Source organism: Triticum dicoccoides, chromosome 6A (assembly GCF_002162155.2).
Source record: "Triticum dicoccoides isolate Atlit2015 ecotype Zavitan chromosome 6A, WEW_v2.0, whole genome shotgun sequence".
Lineage (NCBI taxonomy): Eukaryota > Viridiplantae > Streptophyta > Magnoliopsida > Poales > Poaceae > Triticum > Triticum dicoccoides.
Genome location: NC_041390.1, coordinates 195,441,946 through 195,461,261, shown reverse-complemented (window position 1 = coordinate 195,461,261; position 19,316 = coordinate 195,441,946). Strand labels below are relative to the sequence as shown.

General features: G+C 48.2%; 1 protein-coding gene across 1 annotated transcript; it reads left to right on the top strand.

Annotated features, from left to right (window-relative positions):
- The first annotated feature begins 16,462 nt into the window (after positions 1–16,462).
- LOC119319001 (zealexin A1 synthase-like) lies at positions 16,463–18,897 on the top strand. Its single transcript, XM_037593529.1, has 2 exons — positions 16,463–17,458; positions 18,009–18,897. The coding sequence occupies exons 1-2, from the start codon at positions 16,499–16,501 to the stop codon at positions 18,633–18,635; spliced, it is 1,587 nt and encodes a 528-aa protein (XP_037449426.1). The 5' UTR covers positions 16,463–16,498; the 3' UTR covers positions 18,636–18,897.
- The last annotated feature ends 419 nt before the right edge of the window (positions 18,898–19,316 follow it).

Here is a 19,316-nt window from a genome sequence, read left to right as displayed (position 1 = left end):
CCTCACCCCGTCATGGCCACACGCCGGTCGCGCCCGTGTAGCGCCGGCCACACCCGACGCGCGTGCCTGCGAACCGTGGCCCTTCTCGGCGCCCTCACTGCGCCCGCGCCCCGCCTCTATCCCGCGACCGCCGGAGCTCTGTCGCTCGGGCCGCCCCTGCACCCCGCCGCGGCCTCGTCCGCCGTCCTCGCCCCGCAACGCCAGCGACGCCATGTAGCGCCCTGCCGCCCCTTCGCCACTGGTCGCCGCCGTTCCCGATCGAGACCAGCTCTGCCTGCCAGGGCCTCGCGCCCCCGCTGCGGTGGCCTCGGGCATGGGCGCCCAGGACCACGCACTGCCCAATAACGCCCACCCGCTATGGACCTGGGCCACTGGCCTATGGGCCCCATGCCCTTTTGTGTAAAAAAGAAAAACAAAAAAACAAAAAAGAAAATGTAATTTAATAATAAAAATAATTAATTAATTAATTAATTAATCAATTAATTAATTAGGTAATTAATTAACTTAATTAACTCTGTTTAGTACCTAATTAACTTGATTAGTTAATGGAAACTGTTAATTAGTTGTTAGACTATGACAGAACGGCCCCACGAGTAGTTGACCCAGTCAACAGCACAGTTGACTGCTGACGTTAGCATGATGTCATGCTGACGTCATCATTTACTATTCTGGATAATGTTGAAATAAATAATTAAAATTCCAGAAATTAATAAAAACTTTAGAAAATCATATTAAAATAATCCGTCACCCGGATCGACAAACTTTATATATGAAAGTTGCTCAAAACGACGAGACGAATCCGAATACGCCCTCCGTTCGTCTATCACACATCCCTAGCATACCAAACGTTGCACTTTTCCCCTCCGGTTCATCTGTCTGACAGACGTCCGGAACCGGGAAAACATTCCCGGTTGAATTCCCCCTTCACCATATCGTGTAGCCATACGTTAGGTCACACCCGGCACAGCATATTGCCACGTTATGTTTTGCGATGCTTCTTTTCCCCGTATTTACTGTTTCTTCCCCCTCTTCTTCTCCGGTAGACCCCGAGACCAACGTTGATGCGACTGAGTACGACTACATCACCGACGACCCCTCCTTGCCAGAGCAACCAGGCAAGCAAACCCCCCTTGAGCATTCCGATATCGCCCATTTCTTTCCCTCTCATGCTTGCATTAGAACTGCTACTGCTTTCTGTATGATCCTACTCTGATGCATAGCCTGTTGTTGTTACCTGCTTTCATACCTTACCTGCTTATCCTAAACTGCTTAGTATAGGTTGGTTAGTGATCCATCAGTGACCCCCCCCACCTTGTCCTAGTTGCCTCGCTTTATGTTCGATGACTCAATCAACATGATCGACGTCCAGGCCCCGACACCGCACATCACCCCCCTAGTTGTACGACACTACAGAGTTATAATCGAGTGCCGAGGGTGAACCTCATACATCTCTCCTGATGAGATCTCTGTAGAGTAGCTATACGGTCGAGGTCATCGAGGGTGATTTCCTCCTTAACCACTTCTGTTACCGCTCTGTCGTGCAACCCCTCAAGTGTGAACCTCGAGGGTGGATCCTCTTATGTTAACCTTGATGATAACATCGAGTGGGATTCACCGGGGGTGATTCCTCGGGTTTTCCCCTTGGTGTTAGACACACCGTTACTATGGTTACTATGACTTTACACTGAGCCATGTTACTAAAGACGGGTCGACCCTGAGGGGTACCCGTGCGAGCTTAATTGCGAGTGATGTGGAGTCGGGTTGACCTGGAAGGTGCCCGCGAGATATTTACGAGGCGTGGCCGGGCATTCTTAGCCCATGCCGCAAGTACTCGAGACGAGGCGACGGGGTCACATCAATCGTGAGTCTTTGCTCGTTACCGCGCGTTCCTAATCCACTACGATTTGGATATTTGATCCGAGGGGCCTCTCGCCTGATAGCACTAACCATCACGTGGGCATAGTATGGGCGTTCTGCGTCGTATACATCAGCCGAAGCTAAATAGACGTCAGCGACTGAGAGGCGCGCGCCCGGTTGGACTGGAAAGCACCTACCTTGTTGAAGGAGGTAGCTAGGTCTGCTCACCGGCCGCGTACGCAATGTGCAGGAGTTCCCGGGGAGATGGCCCATGATCCCTGGGGGCATAGGTTTAGTCCGGCGTGCTGACCTCTCTATTAAGCCTAGGTCGGGTTGCGGCGTACTGTTTGGCCGAGGCCGGGCATGACCCAGGAAAGTGTGTCCGGCCGGAGTTAATCGAGCGTGGTGGGTAAGTTGGTGCACCCCTGTAGGGAAGAAAACATCTATCGATAGCCTGTCCTACGGTAATGGACACTTGGAGTTGTATCCCGATCGATACAAGTAGAACTGGATACCTGTGATGAGAACTGGATGCTGATGAGAATTGGATTGTGATGATAACTGGATAGTATGGCTCTGGGATCGCTTTCTCGCAGGGAGTCGAGAAAGGATCTCTGACCGAGGTTGATAACACTTCTACTACTTTACTTTATGCTACTCTACTCCCTCCTGTTGCTGCATGATGGTGGTTTCCAGAAGATGCTAGTCTTCGATAGGCTAGGCTTTTCCCCTTCCCTTCTGGCATTCTGCAGTGTAGTCCACAGATACAACCCATTCCTTTGATACAGATGCATACTTAGTTTAGATCTGATGTAAGTCTTGCGAGTACTTTGGATGAGTACTCACGGTTGCTTTGCTACTTCCTTTTCCCCCATACCCGATTGTTGCGACCAGATGACGGATCCCAGGAGCCAGACGAGGCCACTGATGACTACTACTACCCGGAGGATGCCTACTACTATGTGAAGACCGCAGACGACTAGGAGTAGTTAGGAGGCTCCCAGGCAGGAGGCCTTGCCTTTTCGCTCATTGTTGCTTTTGTGCTAGTCTTCTTAAGGCAATCTTGTTTAACTCATGTCTGTACTCAGATATTGTTGCTTCCGCTGACTCTTGTGTTTTCGCGCTTATGTATTCGAGCCCTCGAGGCCCCTTGCTTGTAATATAAAGCTTGTATTATTTTAATTTGTGTCTAGAGTTGTGTTGTGATATCTTCCCGTGAGTCCTTGATCTTGATCGTACACATTTGCGTGTATGATTAGTGTACGATTGAATCGATGGCGTCACATCCCAACCTTGGTGAAAATTTTGAAACTTACATTAAGAAGACAGATCAGCCCGAACTGCTCAATTCTCACGGCCTCTCTTTTCTTAGGAAGAAAAGTTATCGTTCCAAAATTCAAATGAAACAACTGAAGCTGCCCAGAGAATAGATCATGGAACATCGGTATCAAATCCCTTTTGATAATATGCCAGCACTTTTTATAAAACTTTGCGGGAAAACCATCCGGTCCTGGAGCTTTATTATTCTTCATTTGTGAAATAGCTTCAAACACCTCTTTCTCCAAAAATGAAGCGGTCAAAATATCATTCTCATCCGCAGCAAGTTGAGAAACATCCTCAATCCTCGACTCATCCAAGGAAACGAAATTATCCTCCGGAGGCCCAAACAGCTGCCTGTAGTAATTGGTTATGTATAATTTTAGGTTTTCCTGTCCTAAAACCGTCCCCTCGTCTTCCTCAAGCTAAAAAATTCTTTTCTTTCTATGCTTGCCATTGGCGATCATATGAAAGTATTGAGTGTTATCGTCCCCTTGGACAACTTTGCGAACCTTAGATTGTAATGCCCACTTCAGTTCCTCCTCCCGCACTCATCTCCGCGTCCAATTCAGTTTCCAACTCCGTGGTCTCTAGAATTATGGACTCGGCTTTTAAGTCTAGGGACTGAATAAGTGTAAGGAGCCTTTCCTTTTCAGCCTTATAAATCCCACTCAGAACATGCTTCCTTTGTACATGCCCTAATGAAGTTTGAGAGCTGGAAAGACGAGAAAACATGGGTATTACTTCTTTTCTATAGAAACCAGTCTTTTCGGAGTTCATATATCAATTGTGGCGTGCATACAGTTGGGTGATTTACACGAATACTCACTGACGGTGTTAGTTGTCATGCTACACCGTCTTACTTGAATTAGAAAGGGTTAATTATCCTTTTGCCCTCAGTGGTGTCCATGTGCTCAGTTTTGCCCTCAGATGCGAATTGTCCTCAGTTTTGCCCCTAGTCCGAGCACAACAACTATGATGAGGCCAAACGGCCATATTTGAGTCCATTCCGTCCGCCGGCGTTAGTGGTTGTGGGTCCGGAGCTTACACGTGGGACCGCATGGACGTGGGTCCGGAGCTGACATGTAGGCCCGTGCAACTAAATCCCGAAATCATTCTAGCTCACACCCATCCGCCCGGTCGGCTGTCCTGCGCCGCCGCCGCCACCTGCGCCGCGGCCAGCACCTGCCCCGCCACCAGCTGCGCGGCCTGCTCTGCCGCTACCTCCCTGCGCCTATGCTCCACAGCTACCTGTGATGCCCGCCACCTTCCCGCGACGCCACGGGTGGGGCGCCCGCCACCTGCTCGATCCGCGGCGCGGCCTCCTTCTGTGCGCCCGGCCGGAGCGCTCAAAGGTGGGGGGCTGCTGGAGCTATTTAAACTAGGAGGAAGAACCCTAGGGCAAAATGGTGAGCAGCGGCGACCTCGAAGTATTTGGTGAGGCAGGCATCAGGCTGGAGATCCGCCGCGTCCACGACTGCGTTCCCGAGGGGTAAGTCTCGCCTCTTGTTTAGATTGAGCTTAGTTGTGCATTTGAACACTCAATTTGAGTAGGTTTGCCCAATTAGTGTGCTGATTGCGTCTCTGTTTTTCGCCGGTTAGGATGGAGTTGCGGTTTTCTTTCATGGTGCACATTAGAAGGGACCGGTATGTAACACCCCGGATGTAACTTTCCCTATTTGTACTTCAACTCTTGCCGTTTCTGGCGTTAAGTTATATTTATTTCCTCGGGTTCGGGTCTTTGTCTCCGTGTGTTGTTGTCTTTTTCATGCATCTCATATCATGTCATCATGTGCATTGCATTCGCATACGTGTTCGTCTCATGCATTCGAGCATTTTTCCCGTTGTCTATTTTGCATTCCGGCGCTTCGTTCTCCTCCGGTGGTCATTTCTAGCTTTCTTTCGTGTGTGGGGATTAAGCATTTCCGGATTGGACCGAGACTTGCCAAGCGGCCTTGGTTTACTACCGGTAGACCGCCTGTCAAGTTTCGTACCATTTGGACATCGTTTGATACTCCAACGGTTAACCGAGGGATCGAAAAGGCCTCGTGTGTGTTGCAGCCCAACATCCCTCCAATTTGGCCCAATACCCACCAAACTCTACTCCATGTCCTAGAGCGTTCGATCACGATCGCGTGGCCGAAAACCGCACCTCATTTGGACTCTCCTAGCTCCCTCTATGCCTATATATACCTCCCCCTTCTAAAAAAAATCCCGGATCCCCTCTCCCCGAAACCCTAAATCTCAGATCCGCCGCCGCCGGACACGTCCGACGGGGCCGGACACGTCCGTCCGACCCAGCCGCCAGCCTCCACGTGTCCCTTGCGGGACCGCTTCGCCGCCGCCACCGCTGAGGCCCGCCGAGCCCAGCGCGGGCCCCCGCGGCCCAGTTCCTCGCCCCGCCGCCCGGCTCGTCCCGCTGCCCGCGCCCTCGCCGGCTTCCTCGACTCCGGCGCCGCCCCGCCAGCCGCCGCCGCCCTCCTCCTCGCCGGCGCAGCCGCCACCTCGCCGGCGCGAGCCAGCCGCCGCCCGTGCTCGCTGCCACCGGTCCCCGCGCCGCCCTGCTCCATCCTCCACCTCACCGGCTCCCCGCTCCGGCGCCACCCCGGCGACCCCGAGCCCTGGCCGGTCCTCCCTCCTCCTCCGGCGAGAAGCTCCGGCGAGAGCCTGGCCACCACGGTTCGCGCGCCGCCCCGATCTAGATCTGTTTTCAGGGTTGACCTAATTTTTTTCACTGTCCCGGATATTTTTAGTTCATATGCCCCTGTCCGCGACCTCGTAACTTTGCATCCGTAGCTCTGATTTGGGCATATAGCATATCAAAATGTTCATCTCAGAGAGTACATCATTTCATTCCATTGCATCATTTCAATTTGAGCTCATCTTGATGCCCGAAATGCTGTTAGAAGAGGGCTACTTGAGTTAATTGTCAGATCTGTTACTCCGTTTAGCACTTTTGTCATTTTTGCCATGATTAATGTGTGCATGATATGCCCGTGAGTTCTTCATATATTTTGTTAAGGGTTTTGTAATCTTTCCAGAGGTGCAACCCATGTATTTTTAGGATGTGTGTGGTGACTTGTGCAAGCTTGCAAAGTGGTGCACTTGCTAATTCTGTTTTCAGGGACTTGGTAGTTTCACTAAGTCCTGGGATTGTTTATCTCACGATGCCATATGTTCATGTTGTTTCCTAGTGATCCGTGCCTCTTTTGAGGATGATCAGTAAGGGAGTTTTGTTAATATTGTAGTGCTCTATCCATCCGTGTCATTGTTTGCAATTATGGAGCACCCTAGCTTGAGTCAATAGAGCTCTACTTTTGCTTCGTTGCGAATCTGGGCAGATCGTCAACTTGTTTACGATTTTGCCGATGTTATTGTAGTTGATCCGTGCATGCTATGCCATTGTTCTTGCCATGTATAGCTTGCATTTTGTGCCTTATTAAGGGATGTATACTTGTCTTGCCATGACTTGCACCATGGTGAGTGCATCGAGCTCGTAAACATGCCTTCGTGAGTTATGTTTCAGCATGTCCCAGTTTTCACTAAGTCTGAAAACTGATTATGTTTTTGCTATGTTCGTGTGCTTGTTACTATATTTTGTGATCCCTTTTGGCTCAAGGTCACTAAGGGACTTTTGTTAAGCTTGTTGAGTAGCTCCATGCAATGTCTTTCTTTGTCATGTTCAGATCCTGTAGCATGTTGTTTTGTTGCTCCGAAGAGGGCTATATGATCTGAAATTCCAGACAAGTGTTAATTTCACTAAGTCTGAGATCTGTTTGCCATTTGCGTTTTTGCCATGCTTGTTTGAACCTGTTATTGGATGATTTGGCCGTAGCTCAGTGCTAGACTTTTGTTAAGCATCTTGAATGCTTCCCTGCCATGTATTTTGTTGTCATGTTTGGTGGCTCTAGCATGTTCATTCCGTTGCATTTAGACGCCTACTTGCTGTAAATCGCAGACCGGTGTCATATTTGAATCGCTTGCCATTTCCAAACCGTAACTCCGATTCCGGCGTTCTTTATATCGTTTTCAAGCGATTTCATCTCATCTTTCCAGTGGCACACTTGGAATTCCAAGTTGAGGCCAGGTTCATGCATTTCCTGTCATATCTTGCATTTTGCATCCCGCATCGCATCCCGCATAGCATATCATCTTTGCATCGTGTTGTTTGAGTTTGCACGTAGTTGATTGTATCCTTGTTGCTTGTTTGTCTTGTTTGGGTAGAGCCGGGAGACGAGTTCGCTAATGGGGAGCCCTTTGAGTTTGCTTTCGAGGATCCAGTCAACTCTGACAACTGTGCAGGCAAGATGAACATACCCTCGAAATCACTACTATCTTTGCTATGCTAGTTTGCTCGCTCTTTTGCTATGCCACTGCTATGATGCCTACCACTTGCTTGCAAGCCTCTCAAATTGCCATGTCAAACCTCTAACCCACCATTGTCCTAGCAAACAGTTGATTGGCTATGTTACCGCTTTGCTCAGCCCCTCTTATAGCGTTGCTAGTTGCAGGTGAAGATTGGAGGCCGTTCCTTCTTGGAACATCTTTTATTTAATTGTTGGGATATCTTTATATTGCTATGTTATCTTAAATGCATCTATATACTTGGTAAAGGGTGGAAGGCTCGGCCTCTCGCCTAGTGTTTTGTTCCACTCTTGCCGCCCTAGTTTCCGTCATATCGGTGTTATGTTCCCAGATTTTTTGTTCCTTACGCGGTTGGGTTATAATGGGAACCACTTGATAGTTCGCCTTGATTAAAGCTTTTCCAGCAATGCCCAACCTTGGTCTTACCATTTGCCACCTAGCCTCTTTTCCCTCGGGTTTCCGGAGCCCGCGGGTCATCTTATTTTAACCCCCCCCCGGGCCAGTGCTCCTCTGAGTGTTGGTCCAACCGAGTAGACTGCGGGGCCACCTCGGGGCAACTTGAGGGTTGGTTTTACTCGTAGGATGTCTCATCTGAGTGTGCCCTGAGAAAGAGATATGTGCAGCTCCTATTGGGATTTGTCGGCACATTCGGGTGGTGTTGCTGGTCTTGTTTTAACCTGTCGAAGTGTCTTGAGTTACCGAGATACCGAGCCTGATCGGAATGTCTTGGGAGGAGGTCTATTCCTTCGTTGACCGTGAGAGCTTGTCATGGGCTAAGTTGGGACTCCCCTGCAGGGATTGAACTTTCGAAAGCCGTGCCTGCGGTTATGAGAAGATGGGAATTTGTTAATGTCTGGTTGTAGATAACTTGAACCTTAATTCAATTAAAATGAATCAACTGAGTGTGTTACCGTGATGGCCTCTTCTCGGCGGAGTCCGGGAAGTGGACATGGTGTTGGAGTAATGTTTGCGCAGGTTGTTCTCTAGCTTCTCACTCGTGCTTTGCCTCCTCTTCTCGCTCTCTTTTGCGAATAAGTTAGCCACCATACTTGCTAGTCGCTTGCTGCAGCTCCACTCATATTTTACCTTGCCTTACCTATAAGCTTAAATAGTCTTGATCGCGAGGGTGCGAGATTGCTGAGTCCCCGTGGCTCACAGATTACTATTACACCAGATGTAGGGCCTGATGATTCCGCTCCAGGAGACGCGTATGAGCTCAAGTGGGAGTTCGACGAAGACTCTCAACGATACTATGTTTCCTTTCCCGATGATCAGTAGTGGTGCCCAGTTGGGGGTGATTGGGACCGTTGTCGCATGTTGGGTTCTCTTTATTTTGGCACCATAGTCGGGCCATGAGTGTTTTGGATGATGTAATGTTATTTATGTACTTGATTGACGTGGCGAGTGTAAGCCAACTATGTTATCTCCCTTTTTATTATCATATTACATGGGATGTTGTGAAGATTGCCTAACATGCGACATATGCCTTCAATGCGATTATATCTCTAAGTCGTGCCTCGACACGTGGGAGCTATAGTCGCATCGAGGGTGTTAGACGGTACATGTTCGATGCAAAGGACAAGAAGAAATACCAAGGAGGTTTTGATTATCGGTTGCCAATGGCTAGTAATTGGAGTTTCAGACAATTTGGGGAGGTAATTTGTAGCCAATATCCTTGGGGTTTGCTTGATGAAGTGGTATACAAATACTATGATGGGGAAAAGAATTGGGTGACAGTTAGTAATGATGAAGATCTAGCTACCATGTTTGTTTGGCATAAAGAGAAAGATAATTTTCATGTGAGGCTGCAAGTTGATGTGCTTGAGCAGGCATTTGGACCTAGGATGGCGGGTGCAACATCTCGGGGAGAACCAAGTCATCGTAATGGCATCTCTAGCCAGAACAGTTCAGTTGGTGCACGGCGACGTGGTGGCTCGACAAGTGTGGGCAACAGCAGTAGGGTCCCCCTTGAAGTGGAGCCTGATGGCTACAATTCTGGGGTTGATGAAGAGAAGCTATATTCTGATGTTATTCGGAATTTACGATGGGCACCTAGGACTGAAAATCAAGATGAGGCTCACAATGCAGTCCGTGTGGATGATGACGCGATGGGTGAGGACGAAGACCTTGCAGCTGTTGAATGGGACCCTTTGAACCCTCATATGGAAGAAGGTACAGTTTTTGCATCCATGAATGAGTGTAGAAATGCACTTGTGACATGCTGCATCAAGGTAGAACATACTTTGAAAGTTGACAAGAGTGATCAAGTACGTTACAGAGTGCACTGTCCGACTGAAGGTTGTCCATGGAGGCTACTTGCATCTAAAATGCGGAATAGCACTAATGTTCAGGTCAAAGTGAACCGTTTTAAGCACACATGCCAGGAATCAACCCTTAGGAAGGATACAATCAGTAGAGCCAAGTCAAGATGGGTGGCAGAAGAAGTAAAGAAGTGGGTGAAAGAAAACCAGCAAGTGGGTCCAAAGGAATTGCAGAAGAACATCAAAGATAAGTTCAAGATAGATTTACCATACATGAGGTTGTTTAATGGTAAACAACATGCTATGGATTCTATTTATGGTAACTAGCAGGAAAGTTTTCAATTGTTGTATTCATTCAAAGGTAAAGTGGAGAGGACAAGCCCATGTAGCATTGTAGATATTGATCACCACACCGTGGAGTACACATTCAGGGGAGTGACAAAGACCAAGGAATGCTTTAGGAGCGTTTTTGTCTGCTTTGAGGCTTGTCGCCGGGGTTTTTTGGCAGGCTGCAGGCCTTATTTGGCTATTGATGCCACTTTTCTCACAGGGAGGTTTAAAGGACAGTTAGTAGCAGCTTGTGCAGTTGATGCACATAGTTTTGTATTTCCAGTTGCCTATGGTGTGCTGGAGACAGAGTCTGAGGAGAGCTGGACTTGGTTTTTGCATAATCTCCGCCGGGCTATTGCACATCCCAATGGGTTGGTCATTCATACATATGCCTGCAAAGGTTTAGAAGTGGCCGTGGACAATGTGTTCCCTGGAGTAGAGCATAGGGAATGCATGTGTCACCTTGCTGCAAATTTCATGAAGAAATTCAAAGAAAAGGTGTATACCGACAATTTATAGCCAGCATCTTTGACATGCAGTGTGAAGAAGCACAACTACCACTTGAGGCAGTTATACATGAATCCCAAAGTGAAAGAATACTTGGAAACACACCACTCCAAGTTATGGGCCAGAAGCCAATTCAGTGAAGTGAGCAAAGTTGACTATGTGCACAATAATCTAGCAGAGTCTTTCAACTCAATGATCCGGAAACTAAAGGGTCATTATGTGGTGGATTTGCTTGACAGGATAAGGATAGAATACATGCAGAAATTTCATTATCGTGTAGGAATAGTTGAGGCAAAATTCATGGGCCACATTATCATCCCTGTCGTGATGAATGAACTGAAGCAGAAGACAACAGGCTTGGAAATGAACATGACTCTTTGCTCGGGTACCACAACAGAGATATCATATTTGGATAAAGAGAAGAGGGAATGGAGATATCTAGTGGATTTAGAAGCTAGAACTTGCAGTTGTAGGCAATGGCAGATAACTGGGTTGCCATGCATTCATGCCTTGTTTTTCATCACTTCTCTCCCAGGTCCAGCAGGGAACATACAGCAGTATGTGCATGATTACTACTCTGTTGCAAGGTTCAAAGCCACATATGCTTATGCCTTGCCTGCTATGGAGGGAAAACAACAATGGGACATGGTGGACCCTAGATTCAAGCTTTGCACTCCAATTCTGAAGAGAGCAGCAGGTAGACCAAGGAAGAGTCGAATCAGACCTCGCAGCGAAGGAGCTGGACTTGGAGCGAGGAAGCGTAAGTGCACAAGGTGTGGTGGGTCTGGTCATTTTGGTAAGTATTGTGATAACACAGTAGATCCAGCGTTCAGAGAGAGTTTCGATGAAGGCTTCGATGAAAATGTTGGTCAGCAGCCGGTTGCCTCAACAGATGATGAAAATGATGGTCAACAGCCGGTTGCATCATATGAGGATTTTGACGAGGTTCCAAATGATGATGGTCAACAGCCGCATGATTTTGACGATGATCCAAAATATCCTCCAAATAATGATTCAAGTGAGGCTCCAAATGGTGATCCAAGTGAGGCTCTAAATGGTGATCATGGTGATCCAAGTGAGGCTCCAAATGATGATCCAAGTGACGCTCCAAATGGTGACCACCCTTCTATTGTTGTGAGTTCTGCTAGGTATGTAAATCTTGCAAGGGTCAAATACTACTGTACATCTATCACTTGACATGATCTCATTACCGTTTATGTTTTGCACAGCTCTATGGTAGGTTTGAAGAAGACGTGCAAGGTACCGACAACCAAGAGAAGAAGAGAAGAAACAATGAGCACAAGGTGCACGAGGGGCAAAGTGATGGCAAGAAGCTCAAGGAACAGACAGAAGCCCCAACGCTATCTATGAATAATTATGAAACATTATGAATAAGGGATGATGTTGTATTATGAAACATTTATCACTTGACATGTTGTATTTCTGTTGGATGATGTTGGACCTATGTTAGAAGTATGTTTGACATGATGTTTAAATATTTGTTGGATGATGTTTGAATGAGCACATGGTTTTTCCTTTTTTGATTTTTTTGAATTTTGTTTTGCTCATTTAAATTCTGGTCAAACCTAACTTTGACCAAGATTTAAACAAGTCTAAAACATCAAAATGAAAAACTAAGCCTGGATACTTCTTAGTCAATCCAAAAGGAAGTTGTGGTGAGCTTTTTGAAATTTTCATGAAAAATGTGCTAAAAAGAGGGGTCCAAAGGTAGGGTAAACGACCTCATTTCTAAGCAAAAAAAATTTCGACCTTGTCTAAATCAGCCAAATAACTTTCCTACACATATATTCTATATGTACAGACTATGTGCGCTGGTTTTTCCATTTTTTGATTTTTTTTTTAATTTGTTTTGCTCATTTGAATTCTGGTCAAACTTAACTTTGACCAAGATTTAAACAAGTGTAAAACATCAAAATGAAAAACTAAGCCTGGATCCTTCTTAGTCACTCCAAAATGAAGTTGTGGTTAGTTTTTTGGAATTTTCATGTTCATTCCCCCAAAACACTTCTCTTCACTTCATACAAGAGAGTTTGAGATACTCGAGATATCATACAATACACATGAACTTATCATTTAAATGTATGTAAAGCTTGTTTATCAACTTAAATCGTTAGTATATGACATAAGAAGACTATGTGCGCAGGTTTTTTATTTTTCTGATTTTTATTTAATTTATTATGCTCATTTGAAATCTGGTCAAACATAACTTTGACTGCTCCAAACCCCTCCCAAACCCCGCTAACCCTAGCGCTGAACAAGGACCGTTCATCTAACCCTAGCGGCGATCAAGGACCGTCGATCTAACCCTTCTAGAAGGAATCTGCGGGGAGGAGGGGGGCGATCCGCGAGATGCAATCTGATTGGCTGGGAGATTGTTTTTTTTAACAAATACCGGGCGCGCTGGATGGACCGTTGGGCTGTCTCGTGCTCTGGGCCTGAGACCGCAGTAAATAGCCTGTCTCAGCCTTTCCAGGCCTTGCATGCATGGAGGCGGGGACGTGGGTTTGCATGCGCAGGAGGCGGCGACGTGCATGCATGCGAGCGAGGCGAGCGAGGCGCGCTAGGTGAGCTAGGCTAGCGAGGCGAGCTAGGTGGTTCAGTGCAGTGGTTCAGGGCAGCGATTTACATGCACCGCCCGGTCAAAGAGCTATGCAGTGATTCAGATGCACGCACGCGCCCCATGCATCGTTTTTGTGCAAAAATTTAAGTGTGCAAAACGTAACGGATACACACACGCATCCGGATTCACACACGCACCGTTCTCATCCTTTCTCTCTTCCTCTCCCACCCACAGGCCTATAAATGGGGTGCCTCTCTTCCTCTCCCACCCACAAGCCAGATCCGATCCTCTCCAACTTCAAACACCCAAGCGACCGAGCCCTCCCCAAGCGAGACCAAGTGAAGATGCAGTTCAACGGGCCGACCTTCAACCGTCCGCCTGTCGTGCCGGAGCTGCGCTACCCACCAGGCGTGCTCGTGGAGAGGGAGCTCCGTGTGTGGGCTATTTCAAGGTGGAGGGGTTCCGTCGGACTCACCCGCGCCTTCCTCAGAGCCGGCTATGCCCACCTCCCACGGGGCTCGCCGAGGATGTTCACCCTCAACGAGGTTCGTGACCGCGGCGGCATCCTCCTACTGCTCACGGTCACCTTCACCAACCCGTTTGACGCGCGCGAGCTCCTCGGCCAAGTCTTTTGGTCCGGCTGCGAGGCCATCTTCTTCACCGTCTACAACATCTACACCAACTACGAGCGCATCTTCCCCGCTCCAGGCCAGATGCACTCCCTTCCCTACGACGAGGAGGAGGAGGTGTGAAGATGAAGACGGTGTTGAAGGGGCGTGCACGGCCAAGGTGGAAGAAGAAGGTCATGATGAAGATGTTCAAGCCCGGAGTCAAGCTCGTCATGTTTCGTTTTTTATTTTGTTGCTTTTCTATGCCGTGTCGTGTCGTGTCATGTTTCGTCATGTGTTTGTGAACTGTCCGTGAACTTATCTAAGTTATTGCAATGGTACGGTGTGTTCCATCTTATCTAAGTTATTAGGGTTTATTATGTGTGTTAAAAAATGTCCGTGCCCAAACATATCATTTCTTTCCTAAACAAGTCATGAAGTTCGAGAACTTGTGGTTTTCATTAATGAAAATCGGAGGGGGTGAGAAGCCCTCTGTTTCATTCAAACAAAAAGTCATGAACTAACATGCAAATTTATTCCCTTTAAATCCTAAACTAAGTGCCACTCTAACCCTAAACCAAGTGCCACTCTGACCAAAATCATGTGGTAGTGCAACATACATTTTCAACCTTCCAACCCTCCAAAATTTAAGTGCAAAACAATGGAAAACCACTCTCACACGTGTGCAAACATTTACGTCTCACTATTTTTTTAACAAAAAATTCACAATCTCACTATGTATACCTTCCTTCCCTATCCATGTCAAAGTCTTGGCATCTGTCCTAGCGGTTACCAGCGCATCCCTAAACACCACAAACCCACGCGGTCCTGGGTTCGAGTCCCCAGCCGCACCAATTTTTTGTGCATTTTCCGCCCTTCCTTTTTTTAGACAAATTATGTTTTTCTCAATGTAATGCCCTTAAAAATTGTTCATTTATTTTGGCACCTGGCGTAAACCTCTACCACAGCTGAGGCACATTTTCCATGACATTTTGGTCTTTGATTTAAATCACGGTGTATTTGAATTGGATTAATTAACAGCTCCAAAAAATTTCTAACCTTAATTGTTTGGCTTCGGAATAATTCAATTAGCTTCCACAAAAAGTTCCAGCATTATGATTTACTGCCTAAATTAAATCAGAATAGAAAACAGAAAAATACGCAAGAGAACCCCCGAATGGGTCTAATTGGATGCAGTTGGCCCATTAGTCTAGCTTGCACTTGGCTCTACGCTCTGAATTTGGCCCAAGAGCAACCTTTTTTTGGACAGAAAGGCAGAGCAGAGAGCTGCATTTCATTGATCAAAAGTTTCTGAATTCTTAATTTCTTCTCTTTTTTTCCAACATATTTAAATGTTGGTCACTTCTTCTCTTTTTGTTTCAACATTTAAACAACTTTAACCAACATTTAAACTAGGTAGATTTCTCAAACAATTTCAAGATTACAAATTCCTCCATAATTCATGGCTTTCCATACATTTTCAACATTACAACCAGTGCGATTACCATACCTACAAATGCCCAAAAGTATTTGCAAATGGGTATTGGTAGTGCTTGATCTTCAAGCTTCCTAACCTTCTTCTTCAACATCCTAAGCTCAACAGCTAGCTCTCTGTCAGTGCGTGCTTCGCCCTCCATCTCTTCTTACGGAGCTCGTGGTGCGGCCACTGCCGTTCGTGGCAGCATGCGCAACCATTCTTCATGCTCTTCTTGCAGTTCATTCATCAGAGTCTTGGCCAGAGCATCGACCCAAAGAAAGAAGCATGTCACCTGCATGAACACCAAACAGATCAACCCATTGCTCAAAGATCCCGACCACGAAAATGATGCAATTGCCCCGATTCTTACCCCATTCTCGCTGCACACGTAGAACGGACGATTCTGGTTCCTCGCTGTCTGAGAAACCCACCGATCAACGCCCGCCCGGCACCGCGGACAGACGAAGACAGGCATGTCCACACGCGCCCGACTCTGCATCCGCGAGGTGGCGCGGGAGCTTGAGGAAGACATGGAGCTCGGAGCCGAAGGGATCTCAACGCCGCCGCGCCCTCCACTGTTAGCTTCCCACCGCCGCGCCCTCCACAGCTAGCTTCCCGCCGCCGTGCTCTCTCTCTCTTTCGCCGTGGTCACTGCCGTGCTCTCTGTCGCCGTGGTCACCGCCGCTGTCGCCCGCTTATATAGCACACCCGCCAACGGCTCTCTGCTCAACGGCTCTCTGCTGGGTCCCACAAGCCACGCGTGCAACGGTCTGAATAAAATTGGCCGTTTCTGCCGCCTGGTCCCACCTATAAGGGCCGAGTCAAATGGTTGACCTGACGGAGACGGCAGAGTTCACGGAACGAGTCGGTGCGCACAGGCTAGAGACAAAACTGAGCACAATTCGTATCTGAGGGCAAAACTGAGTACATGAACACCACTAAGGGCAAAAGGGGATAATTAACCCAATTAGAAAAGGTCACTTCCATTATCACAACAGGCAATGGTGAGTTGGCAAGTAACTCCAAATCCCCAATGACGCCAAGCCAACTACCAACACTAAAGTCGACTCTTGTACTGCTGTACTCAGCAACAATATTTGGATGGAGTGACCCGGCTTATTTGTCCCATACCCCCTCGAGCGATGCATGCTCTCTTCACAAGAAGTGACCATCTGGGAGCTCACTCTACGCCCTCATGAACTGCACGCGCTCACTCTACGCCCTCATGAACACCATGGCCGTGCAGCAAGTCGCATGCTACCTCCTCTGCATCGTCCTGACTCTGCTTCTCCCTCCGCTGCTCCTCAAGCTCGTGAAACGTGGCGGCAACAATAGCCTCAACCTGCCGCCGGGCCCGTGGAAGCTGCCGGTGATCGGCAACCTCCACCAGGTCGCGCGCGGCGGGCCGCTGGTCCACCGCACCATGGCCAACCTCGCGCGCCGGCTCGACGCGCCGCTCATGTGCCTGCAGCTTGGCGAGCTCCGCGTCGTCGTGGCCTCGTCCGCCGACGCCGCCCGGGAGATCATGAAGACGCAGGACGCCACCTTCGCGACGCGCCCCTGGAACGCCACCACGCGGCTGCTGAGGGCCGACGGCGAGGGCCTCGTGTTCGCGCGCTACGGCGCCCTGTGGCGGCAGCTCCGCAAGCTGTGCGTGGCGGAGCTGCTCAGTGCCCGGCGCGTCCGCTCGTTCCGCCGCGCGAGGGAGGAGGAGGCCCGCCGCCTCGTCGCGGCCGTCGCCGAGTCGGCGTCCTCGGGCCAGGCCGTGAACATCAGCGAGCGGATCGCCACGGTCGTGGCGGACTCGACGATGCGCGCCATGATCGGGGACAGGTTCGAGAGGCGGGAGGAGTTTCTGGAGGAGCTGGCGGAGATCATCAAGGTCGGCGCGGGGTTCAGCCTGGACGACATGTTCCCGTCGTGGAGGCTCGCGAGCGCCGTCGGCGGCATGGCGCGCCGCGCGGAGCTTAACCACCGCAAGACGTACGAGCTCATGGACTGCGTCTTCCGGCAGCACCGGCAGCTGAGAGAGGCCGTAGCTGAAGGCGCCATCAAGGAAGAGGAGGAAGACCTTGTGGACGTGCTCCTTAGGATACAGAAGGAAGGCGGCCTCGAGGTGCCTCTCACCACGGGAAACATCAAAGCCGTCATCCTTGTAAGTCCCATTTTACTACTGTCACCATTTGTATGAGAACTAAAAGTGGTCATATCATATCTCTAATCCAACGATTCTCACTAACAAGTCACAAGTCACTCCATATATCTCCTTTCTACAAACCAGAAACTAACATTTCACTGAACTTTCGTACCCTAAAGAACACAATTTTGGACGTCATGATTTGCAACATTCATTGAGATTTTCAGCAAGTTTCTGGCGATCGAGAATTAGCAAAAGTGCCGACTATTTCCTGGGAATCATAGTTAAAATCTCGGTCATATTTTAAAGCAAACGGTCCTAATAAACAAGTCATTCCATATAGTATTCATAATCTACAAACCAGAAATTGAACTAACATTTCAGTTAAGTTGCACACATACAAAGATTACAATTTCAGACTTTATAAGAATGTGCAACGTGGCCCAGATTTTCAAGATTTTGTACCGAGGATTAGCAAAACTGAAACTACTATTTCTGAGAAATTGATTTACTTCATGCACTACGTTTTTTCCTAAAGCTGGTGGATAAGTTGTGCATTGGCATACAGGACCTCTTCAACGCCGGGAGCGAGACGTCAGCGAATACACTCCAATGGGCCATGTCAGAGCTAATGAGGAACCCACCAGTGATGCACAAGGCACAAGTCGAGCTGCGAAATAGCCTCCAAGGGAAATCAACGGTGACCGAGGATGACCTGGCTGGCCTAAAGTACCTAAAGCTCGTCATCAAGGAAACCCTGAGGCTGCACACGGTGTTGCCACTGCTTCTCCCGAGGGAGTGCCGGGAGACGTGCAATGTCATGGGGTACGACGTGCCCAAGGGCACCACCGTGTTCGTGAACGCATGGGCGATCAGCAGGGACCCAAAGCACTGGGATCACCCGGAGAAGTTCAAGCCGGAGCGATTTGAGAGCACCACGGTTGACTTCAAGGGCACCGACTTTGAGTTTCTTCCGTTTGGTGCTGGGCGGAGGATATGCCCGGGCATCACGTTTGCGCAGGCCAATATGGAGATTGTGCTCGCCGCACTATTGTACCACTTCGACTGGAAACTCCCTGGCAAGGCCATGCCCGGCGAGCTGGATATGGCGGAGGAGATGGGCATCTCGGTCCGAAGGAAGAACGATCTTTACCTGTGTCCGGTTGTCCGTGTTAATCCATGTGCTCTTGCATAGCTGCTTTACTTATCGCACCAGTAGCTACCGGTCTATGCTATGCTTATGTAAGAAGTCACCCATTTGGACTATAAATGGATGTAAGCAACCGGTGTGACTATGTATGAAAAAATGTCCATTAATTTGGGGACTTAATAAAGGAGTGGAAAGTTGGAGCTGGAGCAAATCTCCCTTTGTTTTCTTTTATTCTCAACCATGTTTGTAAAAATGTCCATTAATGTAGCGACTTAATAAAGGAGAAAGAAAGTGTAATGCAAATCAGTTTTCTGGGTGCTTTCTGTATGGGTATGTACTAACTGTTACATGGTCTGTGTGATATATCAAGGCCATTGAAACTTTGATTGAAAATGAGTTGTCAAAATTTTCCAAAACCGCAGAAGGTAAAGAATCATCTTACATGATCTTGTTGTGTTCTCTTGACTGGAAGTAGTACCGTCCTGTTAAACTTGGAGATGATTTCCTTGGTGTATCACAAATTATCCTACAAGGTTATTCTTTATGGCCAAAAATATTTTTATCCGAAGCTTTGGCATATTTTTTTGGAAAAGGGGGACTTTCCCGGCCTCTGCATCGGAAAGATGCATACGGCCACCTTTATTAATCAAGCAAATAGGTTCAACACCAGTCTAAAGTTCTCAAACAAAGCTGCTCACAGAGAGCTAAAGAAGCCAAACAAATGCC